The sequence below is a fragment of the Protopterus annectens genome, chromosome 5.part0, assembly GCF_019279795.1.
Source record: "Protopterus annectens isolate FY-2018-M chromosome 5.part0, PAN1.0, whole genome shotgun sequence".
Taxonomy (NCBI): domain Eukaryota; kingdom Metazoa; phylum Chordata; order Ceratodontiformes; family Protopteridae; genus Protopterus; species Protopterus annectens.
Window position 1 is genome coordinate 1,965,807,774 of NC_056735.1, and position 24,788 is coordinate 1,965,832,561.

At 40.4% G+C, this 24,788-nt stretch overlaps 1 protein-coding gene across 11 annotated transcripts in view; it reads right to left on the bottom strand.

The window, feature by feature from the left end:
• Window positions 1-24,788, bottom strand: part of LMO7 (LIM domain 7) — a 921,898-nt gene that overhangs the window by 357,213 nt on the left and 539,897 nt on the right. For all 11 annotated transcript variants that reach the window (XM_044071726.1, XM_044071729.1, XM_044071732.1 and 8 more), the window contains one exon: window positions 8,366-8,531. In XM_044071726.1, the coding sequence (XP_043927661.1) occupies window positions 8,366-8,531 (166 nt within the window). The remainder of the gene's footprint in view (window positions 1-8,365; window positions 8,532-24,788) is intronic.

Here is a 24,788-nt window from a genome sequence, read left to right on the forward strand (position 1 = left end):
ACTAAACTATGTATAAATCCCTATGTCACAAGATGGGTTTGCCAACTGGCTCACTGACAGAACCCAGACTGTGAAAGTAGCAGACTCCAAATCCGACTTCAGACCAGTGACAAGTGGAGTACCACAAGGTTCAGTCCTGGGTCCTCTCCTGTTTGCTATCTACTTCTCTGAAGTACAGGCCAACACAGAAGGTCTTTGGCTAATGGAGTTCGCAGATGACTGCAAACTAGGAGCCATAATCGAAACTCCTAACGATGTGGACATCCTACAAAAGGGCCTCACTGAGACATGCCTGGTGTCAAAGCTATGGCCTGAAAGCTCAATGCCAAAAAGTGCATTGTCATCCCTTTGGTAAAAACTCTGCACCCGTGAACTACCACATAGGCAGTAATCTACTTAACACCGAAAGTATGATAAGAGACCTTGGGACACAGGTGGACAGTAGTCTCTCCTTTGATAATCGCATCGCCACAGTAGTTAGGAAATCCTTCTACATGGCACATCTCATCACAAAAGGATTCTCATCCAGGAAAAAAAGAGATCATTGTCCCCCACTACTCATCACTCATTAGGCTCATTACACAGTATAATGCCCCTTTTGGTATGTACCTCATAAGACATCTACAAGTGGAAAGGCCGCAGAAATACCTCACAAAGAGGATTACCAACCTCAAGCAGATGCCCTACGCAGACCGTCTCAAAGAACTCCAGCTTTACTCAGTTGCATATCACCTACTCAGAGGCAATCTCTGCCTAACATACAAAGTCATGTCAAACCCAGAGCTGTTGGGCTTGCTGCACTTAAAGAAATCCCAACCCCTCAAGCTACACACTCTAGGGACCTAAACCTTGTCACCACAATAAACAGAACATGCTGGAGGGATAGATTCCTGTCCCAGAGCCTTACCATACTCTGGAATAAACTACCAATCTATATCAAACAAAGCTCCTCATCAGCACTTTAAGAAAAATCTTGATGATTGGAGGAGAAATTGGAAATTCACCCCGGGATCACTTCTGTGACTCTGCTTGACAAGGGCACGGGAAAATAGTTTTCTTGGGTGGTAAAAGCCAGGGTACCTTTTTGCCTAGGCTTATATAGGCCCTAGGGCCAATAGCCTAGTACCTACCTATGAACCTATGAATCAATGTGTGTGATTTGAATGAGAAAGTTCTTTGAGTCTGTGATTCGGACTGTAGGCCTGTATGCATGAACAGGTGTGTGCGTGTCTTATGAATGGGAGAGGGTTTTAACAAAGTGTGATTTGCCTGTGTGTTTGCAAATGCGATTTACAAATGAATGCTGAGAATGAGCATTATACATTAAGAATGAATACAAGTTAGTACAAGTGAAACCATGAGTGAGAGTATAAATGGGAGTTTAGCATAATTATTACGGTTTTTACTTTACAGAGACAAGATGCAGGGTTTGATTCTCACATGGGGAAATTGACTAGACTTAAAATGGCCCACAAAGGCAGTTAGCCTAGTACTAATTTAAGAACCTATTAACCTAATACGCAAGGTAATAGGTCGACATAATTTGAATAGTTGCTCTCAAGTTAATCTGAGGCACATAACATAGAGAATCACTTAAACAAGATAATTAATGCCCCACTTCTGGTTGCTGTGGGACAAGGGATACAGCTCCATAAATCATGAGTGGCACAGACTACAACTGGTGGCAAGCAAACATTTTTGATACGTCCATGAGCATTAAGTGCTCAGAACCACGTCACTAACATTAACAATTCACTACAGAAAACTAGCACCTGAACCCTACTACACTGCCCATTACTCTGACAGATCATCGCTGTAATCCTATTTTAGTAATTGTAGGCAGCCTTACACCCAAGTAGGGCTCAATGATTTCCTACAAACTTTGGTGCTACAGTGCTCTTATGACTAAATATTTCTTATCGCCCATCAAACTGGAATGCTCGCCCAAGAATGGTTACAATAATGCAACACTAACTGTTTCTCCCTCTCTTTCTCTAGTAAGTGTATAGGTGCAAGGTGCTTTCTGATACCTGCTATTTATCTATAGTCATATTGTCATGATATTCAACTATGCAATTTTAAAATGCATACCCCTTTGCAATTATAGATACTGAATTTTTATTACTGGCAAGGGAATAACCTGGCATAACCCACGTACGCCTTAGTGTTAATGTATGGGTTTTAAGTTTATTTAGTTATGTGCGATCCTGACTGAGAAAATCAAGGTTATAAAAAGTCCCTGTAAAATACTGCTCAACAATCAAACAGTATAACCCTTGGTGTTAATGGGTTACTGTTATTCTAGGAGCAGAGTGGCAAAAAAACAGATTCCATCATATTAAAGCCAACAAGTAAATAGTAATCTGCAATGCATCACTTGTGTATCAATCTTTAAAATTTGGCTTTTTTTTAATGAAAAGATTTATTTTCATAAAACAAGATTCTGAATTATTGTTACATAGGAAATTAAACCTATGTTATTGGTTAACAGAATACAAAAATACATAAACCAACAACAATACAAACTACATAAAATTCGGCTTTTAATACTAATGATTTTAGGTTAGGTTATATAACTGTTTATGAATTCAGAACAAATAAGGACTTTGTTTTAAAAGGCATTCAAATTGTCAAAGTGAGTTTTACAATATGGTGCAGTTTAAAATAGCACCCAGATACTTCTTTACAATAACATCATAACTGAAGGCCTTTGAACATGCTGTAATGAAAACATTTACATTTTAAGGGCTCCCAGATATTTTGAAAAATTGGCAATTTAAATCCGTTACAGATACAGTATTTGAACAAATTAAATGACAACTTAATTATTACTATGCAGGCAGACATGGGGAGAGGATGGTTTTATGTGATAAAACTTCTATACCAAAGTGAAGCTTGTATACAACTGCTGGATTCTACTTTTTATCAAAGTCATGACATGTTATCTGACATGCTTAGACTGCAGCCGACTGCCTACACCAGAACCTAATTTTTTATATGCTACCTGAAATTCATCCATGCAGACAGATTCTTCCCAGTTCTCCTGCCTGTGTGTTTCTCAGCAGGGTTCATTAACTAAGCTCTTGTCCAAATTTGTGGAATTATTTTTAAACTACTGCTAAATCTGGTGCGGGCAAGGGTTAAGGATACTATAGAATGTTTACAGATGATACTTGATGTCTGTTTAAAATGGAATTGGTATGTGTGTATATTGGACTACCCTCTCCCTATATACCCACATTCCAATAAAATGAAGGGGGGAGCCAAGTGCTTTGAGGTAACAATTGTAGCAAATCACAAGTTCATATTTTGAATTTAATGTCTTCATGCAGAAACTGATTAAGTTTGTACTCGCCTATCATACCAGAACTTCCACATACAAGCCTTTGGTGCCCTATGATGGCTTTTGGGCAACCTCCCTACTGGACATTCTTATAGGACACACTCAAACCCAAATTCAGACATTATGGTGGTACTACTCAATGCTGGGGATCTAAACAAAGATTCCAGAATACAAGCCCCTCCCCCAACTCTAATACATTCACATTTGTAGAGTTACTGAAATATGGCTTCAGTGAAATGACAGTACTCCTATACCAGAAGTTAGCTCCTATGATGCGTGCTTGTCTTTGTGTAACTCTGGAGCTCCTAGAAATACAAATCACCCATAACAAATCCAACTATTACTTCCTTACCAGCTAACAGATCCCCTTTAATGTCACCCAAAGGCCATGGAACTTATCTAACCACTCAGTGATATTAAGGTATCAAACCCAATACCTTCTTGTTGGGGAATTTCAGTTACTCGAAGCACTAACCGGCACAATTACACTTAAAAATGCACATGCTCAGCATTTCCTGGACTATGATAACAACCAATGCACTACAACAAATGATAAAACTACCTTTTAAAGGCTCTAATGTTCGTGAGCTAGTCATAACCAACCTAGCACCTGCCTGTACCCCCCCATCATAGCAGGTTACTAGGCAAATGGCCTTAGAGCTCTTACAAGTCTAGCCATATTTATCTCAAGTTGCCCCAACTGTTGGTGGTTAGGTGAATGAAGTTCAGAGAGGTCTATGGTAGTTGATACTTCTGTCCAGGAGGGACATGGGTGCCAACTCAGGAGTGAATTTACAGTCGCCCATCCATTGATCTTGCAAAAAGTCTAAGAACATGTAAGACTAAAACTAATGTTTCTACAAGACAAGATAACATAGCAACGTCTTTGGTCTCCGCCACTTAGGGGTTTCCACAACAGATCACCGGTCCAGAGATTGATTGGCAGTAGAGTTTTACGATGTCGAGTTGCCAGCCCAGCACCTAACCTTCACTGAAGGCACATGCGCACACACGTAACATACCAGGCTCAATTCTCATCCATGCCAAGTATGCAGTATTCAAGCCCATAATTAAACTGTTTAACCTCAGCCTTTCCATGTGGTTTGTAACAGAGGCCTGGAGAAAAGGCTCTGACTCCACTACACAAAGGTCATTCCTCTACAGACCCAAGTAATTACAGGCCAATCAGCCTCACCAGTCTTATGTACAAAACCATGGAATATATCATAGCAAAACTTATTTATGCAGGCAAAGACAACTTAACTGATCTAGACCTCATTCAGTTTGGTTTAGTGAAGGGTATGTTCTGCCTCCTTATCATGGTTAATTTCTTTGAAAGGTTACAGAGGCTGCGGGCACTGTTCCATTGTGGATGCAGCTCATCTTCACCTGGAAAAATCTCTTGACCCTATCTCCCCCATGCTGGTATAACTGAAAAGTTAGACAAACAATGTAAATCCTTATGTTGTCGCTTGTTTGAAACCTTGCTATCCAACATATCCTAAGTAGTAACAGTTGCCAGTACCCTCTCTGAATATAAAATTGTAACTGCTAGGGTACCACAGGAATCATTGCTGGGCCCTCTCTGGTTTGGTTTTATTTAGCAGCCATCCAGGCCAATATCCCTGAAGTGTGGTTGATCAACTGCTCTGATGACTGCAAGCTGGGCACTGTTCTAGAATCATCCACCAACACTAAACTGCTCCAATACAGCTGGAATAAACACATTCTTAAATACAAAAAAGTAAAGCATAGCAGTGCACAGACAAAAAGCTGACCACCTCGTGTTATACATGGTACTCTCCTTCAAACCGGTATGATCATAAGAAACCTGGGTGCGTATGTAGACAACTGTCTCTCACATTTGATCATACTGTATCACACAGTCAGGAAAACCTCCTGACACAGTTCATTTCCAAGGGATACTTTTTCCTCATCAGGCCCATCATAAAATCTACTGTTCCCCTTTTGGTATTTACATATCCAAACATACCACTAAGTAAAACGGCAACAATGATTTTTAATAAAAAATTAAAAGGTCTTAAATCCTTTAAGTATTCTACTAGATTAGCACAATTCTCCTCATACTCAAACCACCTGCTACTCCAAGGAGATCTGTGTGTCTTGGTTTTTGAGCCATGAAAGACCCAGTGCTATACGACTTCATATTTCTTCATAAAAATGGAGGATTTACAAACACCCACACGGGACCTAGATTTACATCAAGAAATAAACAAGACTCACTGTATGGATAGGTACCTTACTCTGTGGATTCCTTGCCTATGCAATAACTTTATTTTATTTTACATTTTTTAACTGGGAGAGTCCAGCTGGGTATAAATCCATTTTCAGTGGAGGCCCAGGGAGAAACTCCATAACAATCGTATAACTAATATATTATGACAGAAAGTATAACAAAAAGGCACACTTGACAACATACATAAGACACAGTTCTCACACCTTAGAGAATATGGATGTACAATTGGTGGTCTTATCAAAGATGAGACTTTACATCTAAACATATGGACAATGAAAGCCTGCAGTTACAATATATTACTCTAGTTGATTATAGCAAAAAATAATGAATTACTAGCCAGGAGTGGTACAGGAGCATAGTCTATTATTCAGGAAGTGTATTTTGAGTAGTTTCTTGAATTGGGTTGAGGAGTTGTTACTTATTATATGGGCAGGATGGGAGTTACAACCACTACATCTCTAAAATCTGGATCACTATAGGTAAAGGAAAGTACTAGTCTTGATGCTTGGGGCTTTTTTGGGAGTTGGGGGCTTTTATACTGGTGGTGTTCATCTTCCATACACAAGGTAAAGGGTTTTATTCTCACCTTTGAAAAGGCAATTGACTAGACTTCAAATGGTCCACAAGGTGGCTAGCATAGGATTTTCCTACAGACCTACTAGAAGGATAGCTGTAAATTTACTCCAGGGTTACCACGTATGGCCCTGATTTAGGTGTTGGCACTATTAAGTGCTCCTAAAAGGTGGCAGGAACTTTCAAGTGCGTCTGCTTAAAGGTGTATATGGCTAGGCCTATTATGTTCCCTGGTGTTGCTCCTATGGTTTTCTTTAGTGAAATGTGCCCACAATGTTTTTTTTTTACGTAGGCTGAACCTCTATGATGTTGAAACACAGAATTGTTGAGCATATAGTAACATCAGATGTAAACAGAAGCTAAAGCTTTATAAAGATTTACTATGAATCAAACACTGTTTTCACTTCTATTGTATATGTGGCCAAGAACAAGGTGGACTTCGATCAGTTTTGCACATATTTTAATTACAAGAGACCATAGATGAATTGTTAATACTGGGGCTTCTTTCAGCCTGGTCTGAAGTTTATTAGTATGTTTGGCCACTAGATGGGGAGCTTGTACATTCTAAACATTAATTTTACATGCGTGAGTGACTTTAATAGAATTTCCTGTGGTCCTAGCTATATTCATCAGTTGTGCATTTTGGATCCTAATATTTTACATTATATTTTGGATTCCTTAGTTTTCATAATATTTAGAAAAATGTAAATGTAATCTTAACTCCTTTTATTCTCATTACAATTCCCAAAACGTTTTACCAAGAAACTAAAAACCTGACTATGTGGAAGGGCTCATCAGCCAGAATCTAATATACAAAAGTTTCTCCTGATAAGTCACACTTCCATTTTTGTTGAAATGAATACTTAAGGTTACATTGTACTTAACCATAACAACTTGTTCTTCCCCTTCCACTATGGCTCCTTTCTATTAGCATCTGCCACAGCCTTTTCTCTGCTTAGTTTACCTGCTTCTGTTAAAACTGTATTTACTGCTGAAGTATTCTGAACTGCTCTTGGTTGCTTGCGATTCTTTGATTTTTATTGTTCAGCAATCAAGGCTGCAATTGCTCAGTCAGAACCCTTTGCAGTAGCTCTGCATTTTTTTTTTTTTTGCTACAGGCTAAACAATTTAGAATTAGCAGAAATTACAAACAAAAGTACAATCCAGAAACATGTCCTTGTTAATGCTGATGGGAGCATTCAAGAAGGTGGTATGCACTGATGTTAAACTCCCCAAATCATGGTTACACCCCTGCCTACTACTGACATTTAATACTGCACACTCAAAGCTGAATAACCTACCACTGAGCATGAGAAAGGAGCAACTTCTGCTAACCTTCTACGATATATAAAGGAGCACCTCTCTGCTGAAAATAAGTGCAAATGGTTCAGAGATTGTATTTCAAAACAAAATCTTCACTAACAATTCTACGACAACATATTACTACATATTTCCCTTACTGTAAACTTTACATTTGGATAACTAGATTACTAAGTAGTGAAATTACTGTATTGTTATGTATTGTACCAGTGCTACATATTACTACATCTGCTTGTGATACTTTCCACGCCTGGATCATGGTTAAAAGGGCTTTTAGGCTAGCCCAGTTACCCAGTTAACAAACAAGTAAAAAAAATTAGCTAAATAAAGCCTTGATCAACAGTCCCTTGCCAACCATAAATCAGTGCATTTAGCAGCAACAAACTACCAATGCACAGAGATGTATGGTCATCTCAGCAAGTGCCAAAGTCATGTAGCAATCATTATTAGTTTGAATATTAGAAAATGCATGACATTATCTGGAAACTAGAATGTGATTTGGACAACGTGCTTCACTGCAAACATAAGAGAAAAAAATAAATAAATAAATGTTGCTTAAAATAATTTTAAACCACTGTGACTAAAATGACCTAAACAAAAAGCAGACTACTGCATCATGCATTAATCTTTTACAAGGCTTTGTATTCCATTGGGACATGCTGTAGGGTGATCCATTAAAACAAACTTACTGCCTAAAATACAAGGCCTACAAGTGGACAGTATTAGCAACGAGAAGTGAATGTCTGCAAAATCTCTCCCAGGGTATACTTTTTCCCTAGTTCTGAAAGGAGATACATGATCCGAAATAAACCCCTGATGCAAACACTAATGTGCAGCTACTTTGTCTGACAATGTCCAAAAACAATACTCACATCCTGCCACTGCTGATCCTGTTCTTGGAGCACATTTTTGATTTTCTGCATTTCTTCATAACGAACCTGGTGCAATCTAGCTTTGGATTCTTCATCTGGCTCTGCATTTACTTCTACATTTACTTCTGCACTTATTTCTTCATTCACATCATTCAATGATTTGCTCCTGTTAAGAACAAATTAGGATATTTTAGCAAGAAAGGCAGAAATATGTACAGGTGTTGCTTAACTGATGAAAATCTCTCTTGCCTAATGCTGTCAAAAAGGTGACATGCAAAAATCATTAAAGCATATCTGCAAGGTAGTCTGTGCAACCAAGAGGAACCATTGCTTTGAATACCATGGGCATTAGGGACAGAAATGCAGAAGAATTCTAATCAGCCAGTTGTACAAGGGAATAACAACCCATAGTTTTGTCTGTTTTGATGAAATCCAACAAAACTGGCAGAAAAAGTAATACTAAACAGATCACAGAAACTTTAGAAAACAAAAAATACATTTGGCCTTCAATCTTTAATTGTAAAAGTGCTCCTAAAACTGAATGCTGAGTTTACAGGGTGCATTCTCTGATGGTTACACGATATTGCATTTAGTCGCTGTTAATCACTTTACAAAAAACAATGAAATATTTTGCTTATTAGGTTCCAGCCTGAAATGCACCTAGGATTTAAAAGAACAATTCAGTCAAGCTTACGCAAGTGAGCAGGACACAAATACACAAATATAACAGTTTGCAATTTTATTCAGTGACAGGATGCAGACACCTCACATGCTGCCAAAGAATCATCATAAAATATTCAGCACTACATGCTAGGTTTTCAGCCATTAAGAAAAGCACTGTACATGTATGTGCACGACAGTGCACGCACACGTACAAAATGCGTGCATACAATAAATGTGTGCCTGCAAGTAGGGGCACTTAAGCACATGTGCAAATTCAGTGCTGAACACTAGAACTAGAACTTATGCCCACTGTCACATTTGTGTTTATATAAAAAAAAATATATATATATATAGGCTGTGTAAAGATGGCAATGACAACAAGTTCAGACATATGCAAATAATGAAAAAAAGGTGTAGATATATGCCTTACCAATAACATTCAAGAAGATACCTGTATACTCAAATACTGCAAGTCTGAAGGGCATGATTTTATTATATGGAAGGTGATGCGGTCAGAGAGAAATACCTACTGAAAATGGTGCATTACAAACTTTCCAGCCAATTTGCTCACAAAAACACTTTCTGTAAGGAAAGGGGTGAAAGTACGTTTGCATGGAACTTTTCAAGGGAGCTATGGTGTTGGGAACTGTTGATAGCTGTTGTCCATGAAATGACTGTTGGCTTGATAACTTGGCTTTGTTCCAGGCTGAGCCAGCAAAGTATGTTCAACTCTTTTTAGTCATCTTCCCTGACTACACCATATGTTAGTTAAAATCAAACAAACTGTCGTGCACAGAGTTTTAGAACTGTCAAAAACGTATTTTTGCAGGCACTTTTCCATTAACGGGGCAGTAGTCAGAATATGAGCTTCATGTGAAGTCAGTGCTGCGCATTTTTCTGACCTTTTCATTTTGTGTTCCTTCTCACAGGATTATTCATTTTCTCACGTCAGTAGTGCTCATTTTATTGTTCGGTTCTGCTTGTAATTTGGCCTTGATTGTAACAGTACTACTGATTTCTCCTCGCCATTGACTGAAAATGGAAAATGGTGATAAACCGTGAAGAGGGCAGCACAGAAAATGTGCCGTTGCTGTCAAGTCAGTGCTGCTTCTTTCTTCCTGGTTTTTATGTCATCGGCGTTTTGACAGCATTATTGAATGTGTAACAGGTCAGTACTGCTTCTTTCTTCCTGCTTTTTATGTCATCGGCGTTTTGACAGCATTATTGAATGTGTAACAGGTCAGTACTGCTTGTTGTTTTCTTGTGTCCTCCTTTGAATTCTGCCTTTCTTCTCAGGGTAATACTGACTTCTCGCAAGTGACTGCTGATTATTTTGTTGTGGTATTCTGCTGTTAATTTTCACTGTCTTCTCGTAGTGTTACTGACAGTCACTGATTTTGGCCGAAGTCAGTGCTGCGTCTACACCCCTCTTTTACAAACATTGCCTGTCACTTCATAAACAGGTTGTAAATCATACAGGTGATTCTGTGAAAAAGTAAGGCAGTGCTCCACTTTCCCAGCATCAGCTGATTTTTAACTGTCAGTGGGTTAACATTTTTAATGCTGTGAGACGTGTCTGTCAACCTACACAGAAGGAAAATGGGGGCAAAGGCAGTGGAGAAATACCAACATGTGGTGAAAATGTCCACTGCAAAGGTGGACAAAGGGCTTTCAGAAATAGGAACCTCGTTTGAAAATGTCAACATGTAATTAGGATGAAATGTGCAGGAAGTTTTACGTGTACATTTTGCTGCAACTTATGTTTCCAAACAACTGCTGCCCCATTAACAGAAAAGTACTTTTTTGCACTACATAAATATACGTCACTTTACATCAGTATAGCATTATTTATTTACATCGGTTTACCGGGAAAGTCCGACTAAGCCAAAAGGCCATTTTCAGTGGAGGCCCGGGGAGAAAAGCTCCACAGAAATACAAACAATATACAATAATTAGATAGTACAACAGTATACATATAGTAAGATGCAGAATACATATCTTCTAGTTAGTGTATACAAAGTAGTATTCAATACAGTTTTCCAGTATTTCTAGCAGATAGAGGTTCAAAAAGAAAAACACGAGCATTTCAGTGAAGATCACTGTGAAAAAAATTAAGTTAGTAGTGTGTATATATTAAATAGTTATGACCAAATGACATTTCCTTTATATATATTTATTTTTGAGTAGTAATAAACATGGAGGAGAGGAGGGAGAAAATGAGATAAGGAGTGGACAATGTGTTGATATATATATATATATATAATCGTGTCAGGTTTGGCAAAGGAGCAATGCCAGTTCTTGGATAGATGTTCAAATAGTAGTAGTTTAAAGCTGGTAGATTCAGGTGCGTTTTGAAGGGTGTAGGGTAGAGAGTTCTATAATTTGGCTATATGATTTGAAAATAGGGCATCACTGAGTGTTATCTTTGCTTACTGTGAGAAAGTTTTACTCCTGCCTCTCATTTCTCTTCCCTTCTCCTTTCTACCCCAACTCCTCCAGCAACGCTACTACAAACGTATACCTCAACTATTACCTCATCACCACCACTCAATCCCTCCACCACAAGTTTCTCCCAAGTAACCCCCAACACTGATTCTATACCGATCTTCGTCTATTCCCACCCTAAAGTTCTCAATACTATCTACTACAATCTAAAACTAATACAAATACCCAAATTACTTAAAACTCCTAAAACAACCAGAAATTCTTTCATGTCCTTGAACTTGTGCGGGGATATTCACCCCAACCCAGGTCCCATTCCTACTACACAGACAATAGAGACTTATCACTATTAATATCAGCAGCATGTGCAGTAAACTGGTACCTTTACATGCCTGGTTAACACGCACTATACCAGACATCCTTGCTATTACAGAGACTTGGCTACATCCAGAAATAAGACACAGACCCCCCCCCCCCCCCAATGGTTACGGCATAATATCAGAGTAGACAGTCCTAATTTTCCCCAATAACTTGATTTATTTATTTTACATTTCTTGACCGGGGAGTCCAACTGGATTACAAGTCCATTTTCAGTGAAGGCTCAGCACTTGTTCATAACTTGTAAACACTAAAGCTACTAATTACTATAGCACTCAGTCTTCCTCATTACCTAGAGGAAAACAGTTTTTGTACTTACTTTTCTCACTTGCTTAGAGAAAAACAACTCCTGTACTCACTTTCCTCACTTATCTAGAGGAAAATTTTTTTATTCAGGCATGTCCAAGGGTCAGCTTCCAGTGTTCCCACCTGCCTATCTGATAAATCTGGGCATCTTGAGGCAATGTAGAAATTGCCTCATGTACACAGACAACCCTCTCCTCCTACCACTCAACACTACAACCTGTGAGAGATGCATGTATCTAGCCAAACTGGAGGTAAAGCTCTCTCTAACTAAGACTGAACTTGACAGTCATGAGGAGAAGGGTAAACATTTGCACCACATCACACTCATCACATAGTCTCACTAAATCTACACCACCAAAATCCACACATAGTAACGCAAAAACATTTGCGGAGGCTCTCAATAATAATCTAAGCAACAGAGACCTCCAAAGCAGAAGCGCAAGCAACCTCCATCCCCCAACACAACCCAAATGAGACACAGCCCACAGACTCAGTGGGCCACTCAACCACAGCCAATAAGGCAAAACAACGTACCCAACACACTAGTCATAGGTGACTCTATAGTCAGGCACACTGATGTCCCACTCACCAGGCAAAAGAAGGGGAAGGTTACTGTCAGCTGCCTGGATCCACCACATAACCCATGCCCTCAGGTCACTCCACAACAAGTACAAATATGACTCAGGTCATTCACACCAACATGGACAATGACAGAGACATGCCTCCCTGGACTACATGAAAAGAGAAATGGAAGAGCTCTCCGATCTTGTAGCCCAGGGCAGGTATGACCCTAGCCCTGAGTAGCATTCTGCCATCGCCCAGAATGATACCGCAGTACAAGGACAAAATGATTGACTTCAACAATTGGCTAAGCTTCTGATGTCATTCTAAGGGGATCCAGTATCTGTCTACTTGGGATGACATGGTCAACAGACCACAATGCTTTGCCACAGATGGCCTGCACCTGTCACCCCTGGGATTCCAGATCCTGGCTAAGGCTCTTGCTGCCCCTATAGTGCCTTTTTTAGGCAGGGTTCAAATAACAAATTCACCACCATAACAGGAACAGGCAAGCAAAAACTGAGGGTAATGCTACGCAATGCTAGAAGTCAATCTCAAAATGCACTCACTCGAGGCACTCCTTAAAATGGAGAACATCGATATCTGTGCAGTGACTGACACCTGGCCCAAGGCTCCAGAGAGCACCCCTGCACTACCAGGCTATAACTCATACCACACTTTTCGGCCATGTAACCTGGACCGAAACACCAAAGGCGGAGGTGTGTCCATATTCATTAATGATATCCACACCTCCAGGCTAGTTGCTCAGCATAATGCATCCGAGGTTATCCAAGTGCAACTAACTCTGGGCAAAACAGCAATCCAAATTGTAGCTTTCTACAGATCCCCCACCACGCCCCAGGATTCCCACTCCTCTTTTCTTGATGTACTGGAAAATTTTGGGGTTCAATCAAACACCCTAATAATGGGCGACTTCAACTACCCCACCATTAACTGGGAAAACTACTTGTGTACCAAGACCTTAGCTCAATGCTTTCTGGAATTCATAAACTCCAATGCCCTAGATCAACTTATCCACACCCCAGTAGGGGCAACAATATCCTAGACCTAGTCATTACCAACATGAGTGACAGGTGTTCCACACCTGAAGTCAACTCCTCGTTGGTCCGATCCGACCATAAGCTCATCACCCTTGATATCCACATCCCACCCCCACCCCCCATTAAGGAAACCCCACTGAAAAATTTCTTCAAAGCCAACTTCATGCTTCTTAAGACAGAAGTGGTGAACTTCATGACACCCATGCAGATGGGCAATACAGTTACAACTGCTGAATCCTACACAAATGCACTCTATAAGCACTTACACAAGTGCATGGATCGTGCTATCCCAAACAGAATCAAGACGCTATCTTCCAAAAAAAGGAAGCCAATCTGGTGGCCCTCTGTCATAAGCAAACTGTACAACAGGAGGAAGAAACTGTTGCAAGAGAGTAAAATCCCATGAGTGGACGAGCTCCCTGGTCAGACTCAGTAAGAAGCTGAAATCCCTTACAAGATCCTCCAAAGCTAGCTACGAAAACAAAATTGCCACTAAATCCAAGGACAACCACAAAGCATTTTATAGCTATGTCAAGAATCTAGATGGCAACACCCAGATCTGCTCTGAGTTACAGCACAAAGGCACGAAAATTACAGAACCAACTGATATTGCCAACATCCAGGCAGATAGGTTCAGTGCTAACTTTACCCTCTCTCACCCCCTAAAGGGCCCATATCTATACAGGAAGAATGCAGAGTTCCCTGTAATCACAACTACGCAGGTAAAAGCTGCACTCTCTAAAGCCAAAAACGCAGCATCCATGGGACCGGACAACATCCCAGGCTGCATTTTACACGAACTTCAGAACGAACTGGCTCCCCACTTAAGCACCATGTTTAATAATAGCCTTGCATCAGGCTTTGTGCCCACTGAATGGCGCACAGCAACAGTTATCCCACTCCACAAAGGGGGAGCCAGCACTGATCCCAGGAACTATCGACCTATTAGCCTGACGAGCCTGGTCTGCAAGGCCATGGAATGTATCATGGAACTCAAAGACATTGGTAACCTCCAAACTCTGGATCCCACCCAGCTCAGGTTTGTGAAAGGCAGATCCTGCCTCCTGAACCTGATCGACTTCTTTGAGGCAGTCACCAAAGCCGTGGATGAGGGTAAGGTGGTTCACACAGCCTATCTTGACCTCGCCAAGGCTTTCGACACCATCACCCATTCTGGAATTATAGCTCAACTCACTAAACTAGGTGTAAATCCCTACGTCACAAGATGGGTTGCCAAATGGCTCACTGAGAGAACCCCACACTGTAAAAGTTGCAGACTCCAAATCTGACCTCAAAGCAGTGACAAGTGGAGTACCACAGGGTTCCATCCTGGGACCTCTCCTGTTTGGTATATACTTCTCTGAAGTACAGACTAACACAGAAGGCCTCTGGCTAATGAAGTTCGCAGATGACTGCAAACTAGGAGCCATAAAGTCCCCAAATGATGTGGACATCCTACAGATGCCTTGGTGTCAGAGCCATGGCCTCAAGCTCAATGCCAAAAAGTGCAGCGTCATCCCCCTTGGTAAAAACTCTGTACCCATGAACTACCACAGACAGCAATCTACTTAACACCAAATGCGTGATGAGAGACCTTGGGACCCAGGTGGACAGTAGTCTCTCCTTTGACAGTCACATCGCCACAGTAGTCAGGAAGCCTTTCTACGTGATGCACTGTCATAGAAGGGTTCTCATCCAGGAAAAAAAAGAGGTCATTGTTCCCCTCTACTCAACAATCATTAAACCCATTATAGAGTACAACGCCCCTTTTGGAATGTACCTCACAAGACATCTGCAGCAGCTGGAAAGGCCACAGAAATACATCACAAAGAGGATTACTGGCCTCAAACAAATGCCCTACATTGACCGCCTCAAAAAACTCCAGCTTTACTCCGTAGCATATCGCCTACTCTGAGGTGATCTCTGCCTAACATATAAAGCTATGTCAAACCCAGAGCTGTTGGACATGCTGAACCTAAAGAAATCCCAATCCTACCGAGCTACACACTCTAGGGACCTAAACCTTGTCACCACAATAAACAGGACACGCTGGAGGGATAGATTCCTGTCCCAGAGACTTCCTATACTCTGGAACAAGCTACCCATCTATGTCAAGCAAAGTTCTTCATTAGCCCTCAAGAAAAATCTTGATGAGTGAATGGGACATAGGAAATACACCCCGGGATCACTTCTGTGTCTCTGCTCAACAGTGGCACAGGAAAATAACTTTCTTGGGTGGCATAAGCCATGGAACCTTGCTGGCTAGGCTTATGTAGGCCCTTGGGCCAATAGCCTAGTACCTACCTATGAACCTAAGAGAATTTTTTTTTTTTTTTTTTTTTTTACAAAACACAGTTTTAAGGACAGACTTTTGACATACAATTTCCATAGAAGAGACTTTGACATACATGTTAACTAACAGATATGATACATTCGTTCTTTACAATATACTATTACATTTTAGAAGCTATTCCTAAGTTTAGGATTCCTGTGACAGATTTACTATCAGAGTAAAAGCAGAGAGATGTAGAATAAGGTTCCGAAAGAGCAGATGATGCTCGCTATAGTTGAGAAGGATAGATTGATTTACTATGTCTTCGCCTGGTTTTAGTTGAGGATAAATTGATTTACAATATGTCTTCTCCTGGTTTTAGTTGCTTATGGAAAGCACAACATTGTTGGAGTAGTTTTCCCTAACTCCTGGAGAGATGGGATGAGCAGTAGACAGTCCTAAGTGGGTACAGTACTATGATTAGTTGACTTAGCAGAGTTACTTAAGTTAGGTGAAGTGTTCTAATGAGACATTAGCCAGGGGGGATACAGGAGCACAGTCGATTATTCAAAAATTGAGTTTTAACAAGTTTCTTGAACTGTGATGGGGATTTGTTGTCAGTTATGTGGGCAGGAAGGGAGTTCCAGGTTTTTGCTATACAGTGGCTGTAGACAGAGTTACCAGCTTCATTGTTATATTTGGTTACTTTGAGGTGGTTTTGTGCACTAGACCTCAAGGGCCTGGTGGTTGCAAAAGATTTTGTAGGGCTGGGGTGTTATCAGTTATGTATTTTGTAGGCTAGTGATAGTTGATTGAGTTGTAGTAGTAGTGGTAGTTCTAGCCAATTGAGTTTTTTTAGGCATTCACAGTGGTGTGTTCTGATGGGAGAGGTTGTAGCGAATTTGGCTGTCTTATTATAACAACTATTGTTTGTTTAGGTCGGATTTGCAGAGATTTGTAAGCATGGGGGAGGCAAAGTAGGATGGATAGTAGCCAAGTCCTCTCTATTGTAGTTTTGGAGTGGTCAGTGAGGAATTTTTTATTGTGATACAGTAGGCCAAGTTTTTATGTACTTTTTTATGGTTACAGAAATATGTAGGTCAAATCTAAGGTGATTATATATTTCAACCCCTAAGAGTTGGGTATGATTTGTGGGGGTGATTGTGGTCATGTTAAAGGAGGAGATGAAGAAAGAATCAGTGGGAGGTGTGGCTCTGTGGGAGCTAAAGAGTACTAGCTTTGTTTTACTTGGCTTCAGAATGAGCCTTTGGTTTGTAATCCAAGTTTCCGCTAGGGAAAAGCATTCTTGTGTTAGGGGAGTGAAGGATGTCAATTGATTTGGCTGTGCATATTATGGTGGTATCATCTGCATATTGCACTACTGAGGCTTTAGGAATACTGTCTGGGAGCTGATAGGTGAAGAGGGTAAAAAGAAGTGGCCCCAGGATAGAGCCTTGGGGTAACTCCTAGGGAAACTGGTAGGGAGGGGGAGAGTTGGTTTTGCCACAACAGCTTGTTTCCTTCCCTCTAGGTAGTTTGTGAACCAGGAGATAGCAGGGGTGGTAAGGTTTAGAGTTGCTAGTGAAAGGAGGAGTTTATTGTGGTTAACCATATCAAATGCTTTGGCCTAGTCAAGGAAGGTGGCAGACACAGGTCCGTTGTTTCTGTGAGTATTGACAATGTTGATGAATTCTGTGTGGTGTTGGTGCTATGGAAGGGTCTAAAGCCATGTTGTTGTATTGCTATTAGATTATTTTCTAGGAGATATTTCATTAGCTGCTTATGTATTACCCAATCTATAATTTTAGATAAAGTGGGTAGTATGGCTATAGGGCGGTAGTTATTGAGTTCCAGGGAGGTTCCCCCTTTATGTAGAGGAATATGTGATATTTTCCATAGCCTGGGTACTATATACTCAGAGATGGATCTGTTAATTAGGATGGAGACAGGATATGATATGGCTTCTGCAGCCAGGTGGAGGTATTCAGCGGGTAATTTATCTGCGGCTAGAGACGTTGGTTTGAGCTTGTGGAGTAGTTTTTCAATGGATTTGGTTGATTCTGTGTGGAAGCTGAACATGGGGCAATTGTTAGTTGGGGTGGGTTTGCAGGGGTGGGGATGTCATAGGGTTGGCTGTTTGCAAGAGTCTGGACAGTTTCTGTAAAGTATTTATTAAATTGAGTGGGGATGTCTTCTTGGTTGTTGGGGTTGGGGTAGTTGTTTTACCTGGCTGTAGAATAGAGTTAATTGCTGCCCAAAATTTTGGGGGTTATTTCTGTGCATATCTTGTAACTTTTGGTAGTATGACGTTTGTCTGTTTTGGTGAGTTTTTTGGCTTTGTTACGTAGTTCAACGTATATTTGTTTGTTTAATTGGGATTTACTGTTGAGGTAGTTGGTCCAGGCCCCGTTTCTTTTTTTGAGGAGGGATTTTGTGTCTGGGGTTAGCCAGGGAGCATATTTAGTTGCAATTCTTGTTGTTCTGGAGGGGGCATGATGGTTAAGGGTGTTTGAGAAGGTAGTATTGAAATACAGTACAGCTTCATCAAGAGGTAGATTTTTTAGGGGGGTCCAGTTGCACATTTTTAGTTTGTTTATAAAGCTGGAGCGGTTAGTGTTTTTTGTTTCTAATTAGGCATGTAGATATTTGGGTCAGTTGTGGTGATTTTGATCTGAGTAAGAATGTAGCTTGGTGGTCACTCAGGGTGCCTGTAAACACCCTGCTAGGGATATCATTGATGGGTGGGATGCGAGTATCTAATCTAGAGTGGGTTGGTGTTTGGTTCTCGTCTGTTCTTGTGGGGGAAGTGATGAGTTGGATTAGGCCATGTAGGTTAATATGGGAGAGTGGGTTATGACTGGAACAGTTTTGCCAGTCAATATTAATTTCTTCTAATACTACGCTTTCCTGGGGGAGGGAGTTGGATATCCATTCTAGGAGTTTTTCTGTAATGGGGATATTGTTGCCTGGAGGGATGTAGCATCCTATGATGCTGATGTGTTTACTATCATTAAGTTTGTTTTTTTAGAGCGAATTCAACTTTATCGAGGTCTGGGGTTATGCCTACTTTTTCCAAGGATGAGGTAAGATTCATACACTATAGCAACACCCCCCCTTTTTTTACCTATTCTATCACTATGAATTATAGTGTAACCTGGTGGAGTGATTTCATTGTTGTGGTTGCCTGGTTTAAGTCAAGTCTCTGTTAGTATGACTGTCTCAGGTTGATAAAAGGAGAGTAGTGCATGAAGGTCGTGGACTTTGTTTAGTATACTTCTGACATTTAAATTTAAAATGAGGAGCGTGGATTTGTCTCAGTGGAGTGGGGTATCAGTCAGGTTGAGGGTTGGGGCTCCTAGATTTTGTGGGCCTGGGTTTGCGTGTATATCACCGTAGCGAATGAATTGGTTTCTGAGGTAAAAATAGAGTCTGAGTAGTTTATTTAGGGTCTTAAAGTTCTTTATAGTTGTTTGGGATTGATAGTGTGATGGCTGTAATCTGTGTGCATAGTGGTGAATAAAAAAGGTCTGGCAGTGATATGGGACTAGTTGAGTAGAAGGGTGTGTTGTAATAATGTTAGTGGAAGTAGTTTTTCTTGGTATGTGGATAAATTTAATTTGTTTTTGGTTGTCAGTGATAGACGTTAGCAGTGGGAGGGTGGATACACCTAGGAGCAATAGTAAGAAGTGTATGTATGTGGGTTTGGGTAGTTTGGTTGGGTTTGGTCATGAGAGAGTGAGAGATCTGCTTGAGATGGGGTGGGTGTAGTGGATGATGAGAGGTGTTGTTTGTGATTGTAAGGTAGTTAGATGGAAGACTGTGCTTTACAGGACGTGGAATAGTGGAAGAGAAGGAAATGGGTACAGGGGTGGAGCAGAATCTGTGATTGATGGTTAGCATGATGGGAGTGGCTAAGTTTAGTTGAACTGTAGCACTAGTGGGGGCGGGTGGAAATAGGGGGCAGGGAGAGGAACGGAGTGCACCCGAGCGTAGCGGGGCTAACACCAACTCCAATTATATCCCTGGGCTTACTTATTTCTTTGCTTTGTACACCAAAATGTATCTTTTCACTTGTTTCTGTTTATACCAAATGTATTTTTGGCTGTATTGTACTAGTTTAATTTCACTCCATCTGTATCTTTTTGGTTGTATTTTACTGGTTTAGTTTTACACCAAATGTATGGGCTATTTTTAAGTTATAGATTGTTCCCTTGCAGAGATTAAGAGCTGCAGAGTATATTTTATGGCCTATGTGCAGGGGAGCCAGATGAAATTACTGTGTGCAGGGTAGATTTGTAGGTTAAAGAGGTAAGATCCTTGGGGAAAATCAAGCTAGGTTACACAATTTGGAGGGAGCCTAGAGGTGCCTTTAGACCCAGGTCAGTTTGAAACAGTACATAGGTAGAGTGTTAAGGTACAAGTACATGTTATGGTATTAATCTTATTCAAATTGCAGGTTGGATTTCAAAGACTTGTAGCAGGTACATTTTTCAGGGTAATGTCCTTTCAGTCAGGAGTGTCTTATCCTGTGGTAGTTTGAGGGGGACGACCTAGAAGGAAAACATTTATTATGAGAAAGACCTTAATCAGCAATAACTAGCCACCAGTCAAGCAGGCATAACACTGTCCAACTATGTAATATACGGCAATACAGGAGCTCCGTACAGCTACGAAGCACAGTGTATATACTTTTTAGTTACATAAATGGTCAACAAATAGTTACAATGTATCACTAGCTGTATAGACTAATCTTGTAATCAGACTATGATGCTGGCAATAATTGTTAAGGTTTCCTACAATGATGTGTCCTTGTTTGATGTCCGGCATCTAGATTAAATGTTTAACAGCAGCTATCAAGTATGTTTTCCTTGTAAAAGCAGTCCTTAGGAGAACGGTAGCTAGTCAGGCTAAGAGCAGCCATATGGTAAGCAGCTTACCATAGTTTATCCATACTCAAATACTATACTAAAATTCTGCACAGCTGAAATCCTTATAACATTTCTAAAACTTAAGACATCTAAGAACACATCTGCATAGTTGTTTTATGCATCCCTCCTGGGCAAAACATTCCCATTCCAGAAAATATTCTAGCCTGGATATCTGAAACAATACCAAATTAAACCATTATTCTTGGAGATGTTAACACTGACTGGTAGACACTAACCTCTCACAACCCAACAAAGGGTATAAACCTATGTGGCTTTACTCAGCTTATAAATACTCCTACCAGATATAGCAAAAGCAACATCCAACACACTACCTGGACTGGATACTAGTCTCAAACCCTTCTAACTTTACATCCTCAGGCACACTTCCTGACTCCTTAAGTGACCACCTACCAGCATCTACTCATAGGACTATCACTCAACTCACAAAGCAACACAAGATCAAAAGTATACGCAACCTACAAAAATTCAGCAGAGAGGTATTTAATCAGTCTATTAAAGCTATACACTGGTCCATCCTAAAAAGACTTCCCCTTAATGATGCAGTTGATCATTTCACCAGCACGCTCCTAAGCATTCTTAACTCCCTAGCCCCTCAATGAACAAAAAGAATAAAAAACAACCATGACCCATGGCTCATCAAATCACGTAAAATCCTAATAAAAGACAGGGATAAAGTGTGGACTCCCTGGCTAAAGAATAAAAACATAAATCTTCAGTATTACAGACAACTCCACAATCAAACAAAGACAAATACGACAGGACAAAACAAAATCACACTATTCCTACATTCAATATAACCACAAAAACAACCCTAAGAAATTCTGGTCCTCTAACATCACTACTCAAACCATGAAATAAAAATAATCCCAAGCCATACCCCAATATACCACCTCTTCAAACGGCCACCAAATTCAACCACACTTTATAGGGTCCATATCCAATCTAAACGTAAACCCAACTCATCCACCCCAACTCACTACTATTAACACTACCAATACTAACCTCTACACATCCCACATATTACACACACGCACACAAAACCACGCCATCACTCATAACCAAAAACCAAACCCTCCCAAGCTTACTTTTCAGCTCATCCCTTTATCTCATGTAAAATACTACTACAAAAACTGTAACCTTGCTCAGCCTCAGCAGACAACCTAAAGCTTGCCACAGGGGCAACAGCATCCCCTGTTAGCATCTTAATTAATAGATCCATAGCTGAATCACGTCCCAAACCTATGAAAAAGATCACACATTATCCCTTTACATAAGGGACACAAGCTCCAGTGACATCACACACTTTCATCCTATTGCAATCTTGCCCCCCCCCCGCTAAGATTATACAAGAATGTGTGCACCTACAACTTCACCATCTTAAAAACAACAACCTACGAACCCACACTCAACATGGATTTAGACCTGCACACAGTACCTAAACAACCTTATTATATTTCTTGGACTTCTGTCAACAAAGCCAGTGACACTGGCAAACTAGTATCTACAGTACTTCTAGATTTGTCAAAAGCACTTGACATGGTAACCCATCTCAAATTCCTTAAATAACTTTCCAGTGTTGGTCTATCCTGCTCACTTCAGTGGTTTTCCAGCTACCTAGCTGACAGGCAGCAAGCAGTGAAATGGCAGGGCTCTATCTCCCCATATCACATCACCTTCCACAGGGGTACCTCAAGGATACATCCTTGGCCCATTAGTATTTAATGCCTTCATCAATAACTTGCATACATTCTCATTTTAAGGCATTCTAATCCAATATGCAGATGATTCCACTATCAACTGCGTATCAGGCACATCAACTCACCTAAAACACAGCAAGCTTTCTTTTCCATAGAAACATGGCTCTCCAATGCTGAACTCCTACTGAACCAAAAAAAAAAGCTTCTCTTCACCCACAAACCCCATAGCTCCAACAAAACAAAGATCTTTTCAGACATCAATACTGAAACTGAATTGGTTCAGCATACCAAAGTACTAGATGTTGCAAGTGACCATCTCAAATCTGACCTACACATACAAAACAGTGTAAATAAAACACCAACAACTAGGCATGCTATACCAGAATAAAAACTCTCACAGCAGCTACCAAAATTACCATGGCCAAAACCTAACTCTTGCCCTCACTGTTATATGGGGCCCCAATTCTAACATACAAACCTCCCCAAGAGGAAAAACTAGAAAGTAGCTATAACAAAAATGACAAATTTGCCATAAACACAACCCCCCTAACTCAACACTGTAAAGCCCTACATCCCTTAAGATGGCTGTAACTCCCCCTTCAATACATACAACTTATTAAGGTATACAAAATCATCCACAACCCACTAAGCTTGTCCTGCTCTTAGTCCATTAATCAACTTTTCTATCCCAAATAAACATCTGGGATCTGAAAAACATCTTCTCACAAATTATAAGCCTAACAAAACCTCAGGCCTAAGCCTTTGCTCTATGGTAAAACTATGGAACTCCCTTCCTTTAACTATCAAAACTGCTAGTAACCTGCACTCCTTCAAAACCTCTATAAAAGAATGCTTCAGCAGAGCTTGGATTTACTCCTGTAAGAGCCCACGCTGAGGTACTCTTATACCTTTTTCTACCTCTACTCTCTCTATCCCCACTACTAACATACCCTACCCTCCCTTCCTCTACACATACTCCCCTCAGGTTACACTCGTACCTTTCCACATTTATTCCTACTATCCCCTCTATTACACCCCACTCTTCTCTACTTGTACTACCCTACTTCTTCACCAATATAATCTGTTACCATATTTCATGACCTCTAAAAAATTACTATGATAATCAATTATGTAAATAATGCTGCATTTTCCTATTTTCAGACTTTGCATACAATTTATTCTTCAGCACTATTATGTCTAAGTTTTTATTCTGACAAACTGTGCTGTTTTTGTCTTTGTGCTTGAATGTTATGACTATTATGTCTGTCTAGTTTTTCATTCCGTTAACCATATGTAACTGGTGCTTTTCTCCGTGGGCCTCCACTGAAAATGGGTACGCCATGACCCAGTGGGACTTTCCCAGCAAACAAATGCCAAATAGACAGATAAATAAATGAAAGCAGCAATTAAAAGAGTGATCCTCCCCAAGTTCACATGTAGTTACTAGGCATGCAATCTATGAGAGCCTACCCTAATTTCCACATTGCCCCAAAGCACTGTCTGGTTAAGTGAGTTGCTCAAGGTCACACACTAGGCAAATGAAGGCTGAAGGAATCCCATTGTGGACCACAGGAAGTAGTTTATTAATGGTTCATAGCATTAATCCTCTGCACTAATTGACACTCATTTCTGTACAACTTCAGTATGAAAAGTATATTTGCAAGAACCATCAGTTATTGTGAAAACCTATAAATCAAAATAGATCAAGAAACAGAAGTATCACACCAGTGATGATACCAGAAGACAAGACACCAAAGAGTACAATTTCATCCGTTTTAAGCTTGGACCCTGGGTATTCTAATAGCATAAAATGTGGGGTCCTATATAGGTTAAGTTTATTTTTCTTTAGGATCACAGGCAGTTACTAGGCTATTGGCCCTGAGGCCCTTATAAGCCTAGCCAAGAGTTTAGCCCATGTTTAGACAAGCCAGCACCCAAACCCTGTCCAGCAGGGATGCAGGTGGAATCCCAGGGGTGTACTTTCTGTTTCCCATCCAGTTATCCAGGTTGTGCTTAAAAAGGGTTAATGAGGTACTCTGCTTGATGTGGAGAGGGAGTCTATTCCACAAAAGGGGGAGTCTCTGAGACACACCT